General features: G+C 36.3%; 1 protein-coding gene across 8 annotated transcripts in view; it reads right to left on the bottom strand.

The window, feature by feature from the left end:
- Window positions 1-7269, bottom strand: part of LOC107645770 (exportin-4) — a 13815-nt gene extending 6546 nt beyond the window's left edge. For 5 of the 8 annotated variants that reach the window (XR_002348384.1, XR_002348383.1, XM_016349872.2 and 2 more), the window contains exons 1-18: window positions 6742-7269; window positions 5881-5968; window positions 5632-5740; window positions 5016-5114; window positions 4723-4765; window positions 4169-4240; window positions 3972-4067; window positions 3612-3842; window positions 3016-3199; window positions 2424-2535; window positions 2223-2309; window positions 1987-2125; window positions 1739-1835; window positions 1572-1634; window positions 1343-1452; window positions 908-1012; window positions 581-657; window positions 178-253 (exon numbers count right to left, since the gene is read on the bottom strand). Coding sequence is in view for 4 of the 8 variants with exons in the window: in XM_016349872.2 (XP_016205358.1) it covers window positions 178-253; window positions 581-657; window positions 908-1012; window positions 1343-1452; window positions 1572-1634; window positions 1739-1835; window positions 1987-2125; window positions 2223-2309; window positions 2424-2535; window positions 3016-3199; window positions 3612-3842; window positions 3972-4067; window positions 4169-4240; window positions 4723-4765; window positions 5016-5114; window positions 5632-5740; window positions 5881-5968; window positions 6742-6873 (1920 nt within the window). In the remaining 4 variants the exon portion in view is untranslated. Of the gene's footprint in view, window positions 1-177; window positions 254-574; window positions 658-907; window positions 1013-1342; window positions 1453-1571; window positions 1635-1718; window positions 1836-1986; window positions 2126-2222; window positions 2310-2423; window positions 2536-3015; window positions 3200-3611; window positions 3843-3971; window positions 4068-4168; window positions 4241-4545; window positions 4610-4722; window positions 4766-5015; window positions 5115-5631; window positions 5741-5880; window positions 5969-6741 lie in introns of those variants that run through there. The other 3 variants (XR_002348385.1, XM_016349873.2, XR_002348386.1) reach the window with 3 other exon arrangements.

Here is a 7293-nt window from a genome sequence, read left to right on the forward strand (position 1 = left end):
CCCATGATTATAATAATCTGTGATTGTAAAATCTTATAGAAAATCTCCCCCAAAGATACAGTCTAGGACTGAAATAAAGCCAAGGCAGCACAGCACCATATCCAGATTTGACGACAATAACAAATACATAGAAAATGAACGTATACTGTATAGGACAAGATAAATAGCATTTGTTACCTCCATAAGTCGGGGACTAAAAACTGATGATCTCATTTCTGGATTTTGGCACTGCTCAGCAAATTTTATGATTGAGCTGCATTGATTAGGAAAATAAATATTTTATGGTTGGACAATTGGGTTAAAATCATATCAAATGTTATCAGGATTTCAAATTCCAATTCTTCCATATCCAAGGAAGAATTCATACCTTAAGCCAAACCAGTTCTTCAACTCAAAATTACAAGTTAAGGGCCACATACATGTACATGTGCACAAAAACAAACCCCAAATGCAAAAGGACAACAATTTTAAAATGGCCTAACCAAGAAACAATGGCAAAAATGGCCGAACACTTTGTATTAACTGAATACGAAAAGGTTTATGAGAATTCCCAAATCAGATGAGCGGAAAAGAAATTTACCTGGAAAGTACTATAACAGGATGTTTGTCTGCTTCCATGGCATTAACAACAAATTGGGTTTGTATAGCATTCGGAACCTAAATATATCACAAGGCACATTAAATTAAAACTTGAATCACACATTACTGCCAACATTTAATATGATATGAAATAAAGTTTGAAATACAAAGTAACTTTGAAGAACCTTTTTCTCCAAAATAAAATAAAAATAAAAATCCGTTGAGCGTTTGCTCCTTATTAGGATATTTTTTATATTAAAAAAATGCAGTACTAAAGGCTGGTTCCAAGTGAAATTTAAAAAATAAGGAGAAAATAAAATCCACATACCAGAGGAATTTCCCCTTCCCCTTCATCTGCAATTACATGCCCAATAATCAACAATAATGAATAAAGTTCTTCCATAGTTTCAGTCAAGTCAACTATTCCCCGTCCCTACAATGAAGTGAATAATTTGAGTTATGAAAATAATTCACAGCTTAGCAGAAAATATTATGGATGGTGAGTACAATACAAGCAGAAAAAGAGGGAACAATATATATAAGAGAAAGTCTGAGTGGAATGAGCTGGTGTTACAGTGTTAGCATCGTGATATTTTCTCCCTTTATACAATCTAAAAGTAAATTTGATTTGTCTACCTCCTGTACAATGGTTTCCTTTGATAATTTATTCTTAATCACAAAAGGCCAACATCTCAATATCTGAGATCTGAACAACCACCAATTTGAATTTTTGTAGTCTAAATAGGTAGGAGAATAGATAAACCTGATTTAGGCGTGCAACCCGCTCAGAAAACACTCCATGGAGCAAGGGAATTGTAACGTCAACAGAAGCTCTAGCAATAAGAGAATAGGAGCTTAACCTTTCATCCATGGCTGCAAAGACAATATTAATGTAAAAAGGAAAACAGGAAAACTCATCAAGCTCCAACATAACATATGTTTTACCGCTGAAATTCAGCAGTGATAGTCTTTGCATAATTCTTGTTCCATACCAGATACAGAAGCGTGAAGATAGTCTGCATCGCCCTCATCATTAAATGCTGATGCGGAGGCCACTAAATTAAATGAAAAAATCACATCAACATAACTATACGATGAAAAAGAAGCAAGTAAAACAAGAAAATGACAAAGCAATATACAAAGTTGTATATAAAGTTACTTCTAAGCTCGCATTCTACAATGAAACCAAAGAGATTTGCTGCAGCTTTTATCCCTTCAGATGGAAGCAAAGCATTTGCAGAGATCATATTTATTGGCTGGAGAACAACAAATATTTCAGTTTGATGATCAGAACTAAACCTTCTTTATTCAAGGACAGAAAGAATCTTATTAAGGTAACGAGTAACATTAAAATAATAATAATAATAGAAATTATAAAAGAAAAGATTTTCTATTTTAACTTAGTACCGTAAGAAGGGCAGTCCAAGTATCCAACAAGACATCACGTGCTTCCCAGCTCCAAGTCTCCTCATCAGTGTTGCTAGTCATTAGGACTTTAATTACTTCCGACATCAACATTGACAAAAATGTAAGAGTACCAAAGGGCCTGAAATATCGAAGGAAAAAGTTTGTTCACATCAACTCAATTACAATTAAGTTTAACAATGAAAAAACCAGAAAAAGAAATTGCAATAAAAAATAACCTCATAGGCTTTAGGAGATCATCGAACACATAGGGAGTTGCTACATGTGCAATGGCTAATAATGCACGGCAACCATCAAGCATCTCACTGAATGAAGCCAGCACCAATATAGGGTCAAATATAAATAATTAAAAGTTTTGAGGGGTTGAGATTTGGGTTTGTGCATTTGTACAGGTGTACTATACAGATGATCCCCCATACCTTTCACTTTTCCCCGATTCAATAGCTCTTGAAACAGCATCAGGAGGATCGACCCACTCTATTATCCCAGATAAGAGTTGCAGAAGGTGGTGCTCATGCATTTTCACATCATCTAGATCACAATACAAAAAACTCAAACTTTAATCATGGTTCTCCACAAGTTAGGAAGATACAGGGAATTGAGTCCCTATTGCTAATCAGAGACCCCCTTTAACAACGACTAATTATCTAGCAAAATCAGGCAGTATGAATAATAGTTTGAAACTTTGAATTAACTAATATTCACATATTTGCATAAGATTATTTTAAGAACTGAAACAGTAGCAATCTAGCAGCCCTGCCTAGTGCTTGAAGCCAAGCCCAATCTCTAAAGTGTCATCCCATACTTTCCAGTCCAAAAGACAATCCCGTGTGTGTGTGGAACAAAAGGGAAAGTTTATAGAAAGGGCCAATTACTTTACTTTAACACCTTATCAAGGATGATCTTACCATCCGCACAACAACCCCACACCTCAGTAAGTCCATCATTTAAAATAACAAGCATCAGAAAGATATGTAAAATATTTATCAACTTGAACATAGAGGGGGATACCAGAAGCAAATACGGCTCCTGTCAAAGAACAAAACTGTACGATTAGCTTTCGGGCAGAAACAGCAATTGGGCAGTCAAGCCAGTAGCCTTCACATGAAAATTTCTTCCTCAATGCTGAATATAAACTCAAAAGCCATCCAACATGACCACTTGATATTAATACATCACGCCAATCTGAACCAGGCTGCAGATAAGCATAAAAAAAATAATAGAGTCAGCAATAGCAGACTAATTGCACAACATTTCTAGTTATGACTTAAATCATAGTTTTCTTCTCTTAAGCATGGCAGCAATAGAGATAGCAAGAGGATCAGCCTGCCCTGATAAACCTTGGGTTAGCCAAAACTAGGGTTGGGTAGGTTCATCATTCTAAAAAGATCAGTTTGAAGGTCACCCCATAAAGGGATAACAATATTAAACATGGTCAATAATGAAGTTGAAAATAAAATAAAATAAAATAAAATGAATTGGTGGGTTGATTGCCATGACACAATACAATCGATCGGTTAAACTGTTTAACCCACCAAGTTTGGCACCATGTTATCTTTTGTTCCACCAAGGCATATTAATTCATTAAAGGTAAACCAACTTCTAACCTGCACTAGGTGATATTCAGACCTTCTAGGAGAATCCCCATCTTGCCTAATTCCAGCAGAGAATACATTTACTTTTGTATCATTGGTATTGCAACGGAAATCCCAATTAAGAATCTGAAGCATTAAATCCAGTGCTGCAGTGCAAACTTTAACCTCGGGAACAGCATAGTCAGATTCAACAATCTTGTTTGTGACACTTAAAGCAGCTTCTTGTGTCCAACGGTAGAATATCTAAAATAAACATGAGCCAGGTAAACAAAAGAAATACTACATTAATGCTAAAGAAAATAAAGATGACTAAGATGAATTAGAGAAACTTCAAGTGATTTGCAGAAAAGAGACTAAATATATTAGAAAGACCTTCAAGTAGTCTAGCTCAAGTGACCTCCTACATTGCTCATGGAATTCCCTTGGAAGACCCATAGCACTTGAAGTGGATGGAGAAAATTCAGATACCTATAAAAGAATATAGATACAAAGAAAGCAGGTAAGATTAACACTTGAAACAATAAAAAGAAATCTCCCGAAATTATGTGACGAAGTCCAATATTAAATACCAATGATTCAAGGAATTTGATTCCAGCAAACTGCACATCAACACCATGAATGCCCAAAATAGCTTGGTTCACCTGAAGTATATAAAACTGTCAGGCATGAGAGGCAAAAGTTTCCAAGCAAATTAAAAAACTGAATGGATATACAAACAATATGTGCAATGCAGAAGAAAAAGCAGAAAAACCAGATAACAGGAGGAAAATGGAAAAGTAAGCAAACAAGAAGAGCATTAAGTTATAATAAGTAGGGCAAATTACAATACGGGATATCCTGCAGAATAAACTTAGCATCACAAATGAATAATGGATATTAAATGTTGCAACCCCAAACCAAGACAGCAAACAAATATTTTCTATCCAAAGAAAAAGACCCAACCTACCCACTCAAATTTACTCCAGTTGTCAGTCATCACTGTATCAATTCTGAGGAATTTGAACAGCCCACTGACACATTTCAAGCATGAGTACAAGGAGGCAGAGGAAGAAGTCAACATGTAAAAAGAGTAACATAGTCTGAGAGATAGCTTAAACAAAAGGGAAAAAAATGAAGCTGGTACCTGATAAAAGAGTGTCTCCTTCTCTGCAGTCGTGAACTCAAGCCTATATATAGAAATCATTTGCCAAGTCAACAACATGAGACATAAATCTAACCTTAAACCTTATCCAATACAGATCTGCCAATAAAATTGCTAATTGCTATAGTACGTATTGAAAAAAAAAGAGAAGTTTAGTATTATGCAATTTCAATCAGAACAAATCAAACACATGGTATATCAGTAAATTGTTTGTTTAGCAAAAGATATCTAGCATGCGCATTAGTTGGGACAACGCTGATATGCAGGTCACTTACCAACCCCTTTTCATCAACTGAGCAGCCACTGAAGAAACCTTTGCTTGGACAAACACATCAGGAGAACTAGCATGTTGCATAGTATAGCATAGACAAAAACTGCACATAGTACAATATAAAACAAGAATAAGTAGCAATAGGTTTGACAGATTCTAATAGAGACAAGATCACTAGAGAAATATCCTTCAAATTATAATTATCTAATAAGTCATGAAACATACATATTTCACTCCCAGCTAATGTGGCAAGGAATTAGAAAAAAGTATACCATTTGATGTCAAAGAATACATTTGGTATCAGCAAGTGTATAAATTAGCAACCTTTGAGAAGAAATGGCACGGCAATATTTTCCTCCTTTAGAATAAAGAAGACAGTTCCAGTATCAATATTACTGAAACAACACAGTTTGGATTCTTAAGTGGTATGCATACATACACAAGATAAAACTTGTGTGGTTAATAAAATAGGTATTGTCTAAATCCTGAATTGGTTCCATCCTTATATTTATCGTCATTTTTTGAAGGAAAAAAAAGCCCTAGATAACCGAAACCTCTTTCTTCTGAATCAGTACATAGAGTATTCATAAGGAAACGGGTATTCAAAGGTTTAAGCAAACCTAATCAGGCCTCTCTTATCATCAGCACTAAGAAAACCCCATTCTCTGATAGCTGCTTCCCGGATTGCTGCAGCCGCTTGAAACCTTGCAGTTGCCACCTGGGAATTTTCTGCAAAGACATCCAGAACAGTATCAGCACGATCTAACAATAATATGAATAATTTAATGAACATAAAAAGGCTGTTTGACAGAACCCGAACAGTATCCCCAAGAACCACGGATTTGTCTGTTTACAACATTTATACTTACCAAGAATGAATTTGCAAGTCTTGTATGGCTGAGAGGATTGGCCTAATGACAATATGACTGCCTCAGAAGCGGCTGGATTTATGTGCATCTGAAAACAAACACATAAATGATAATATGACTGCCTCATAAGTAATTTATGTGCATGAGTTCATGTTTTATTAAATGCATGCAGAGATCCTACTACTTTACTGCACCCTCATTGATTCGAAGCAGAAAATCTCAAAGCAAAAATCATATTCAATAAAAAGTAGTGAGATTGTGGCACAACCCAATACCCAACATCTGTTACAACTTTAGAGATGTAATGAACAGCAACAGGAAGAGGTTCCATGCAATTTTTGTTTACACTCAAAAGGTAGGTGCTATGCTAGCCTTCCTAAACTAATCTACAATCTGTTCCCTTGCAAAGGCATGGGTTAGAAAGTTCCATGAATCTGACAGTGGGTACCATGTCGATACTTTCCTTATTAATAAATATTTTCTACTAATTAATGAAAATGATCTCAGATACAATATTCTTGCAATGTGCCTGAGTTTAGGAAACTGCAAAAATTTCTTACTATATGGGTGTACAACATTTACACTATATGATCATAGAACTTTTCTTTATCATACAGTTTATACCTCCTATTCTAACCAGAAAAGGAACTTGCTCTCCAGTAATGATAAGGATAGCAACTTGGAAGAAAACACAATATAACGATCTATGAACTTTCACTCTGCCGATCTTTCATTGTATGTAAACAGCAAGCATGATTGAAAATCAGTAGTAAAACAGGTAGCACAAAATAACTAAATGCCATTGCGAATGATTGAATCCAGTGTGACAAGACCAGAAAACGGTGAAAGTAGAAGGGGAACCTGAATGGAAGTGCAAGCTAGCTCGATGGCTTGCATGGTAGACTGAAGCTGAGCCAAATCGGAAGGTCCGGCGGCGCCGCCTCCACCACCACCACCACCTGCTGGTGGTGCTGCTGCTGTAAACCCTTGCATCTTTGGCGCACGCAAGGGATTCCGAGCAAACAAACAATTTGACTATTATATAGGGCTTTGAATTGAATTAGTAGTTTGTTTTGTTTAAGAGATTGGAAAGCAGCGTCGCCGATGAGGAGGTAAAGTTGGGAATTGAAATCGGGGGAAGTGAGAGTGATGAAGGTGTTGTTTAAGAATGGAGCTGAGTGGTTTATTGTTATCACTTATCACACTCACTCTTCTTTCTTTGTTTTTTCTTTAACTTCCAAAAGAAGAAGAAGAGGAGTGGAGCTGAGGTGGCGAGTAATAATGTAACGAATGAGTGTGCGGGCGGCAGTAACCCAAGAAGTGCGCCGCGAGTAGGTGGTGTTGAGCGTCAAGTCCAGTTTCTTCCCCACTTCTGCTTCCCCTCCCCACCCCTCCCTTTTATTTCCACTAGAT

This window comes from Arachis ipaensis, chromosome B06 (genome assembly GCF_000816755.2).
Source record: "Arachis ipaensis cultivar K30076 chromosome B06, Araip1.1, whole genome shotgun sequence".
In the NCBI taxonomy this organism is placed as follows: Eukaryota; Viridiplantae; Streptophyta; class Magnoliopsida; order Fabales; family Fabaceae; genus Arachis; species Arachis ipaensis.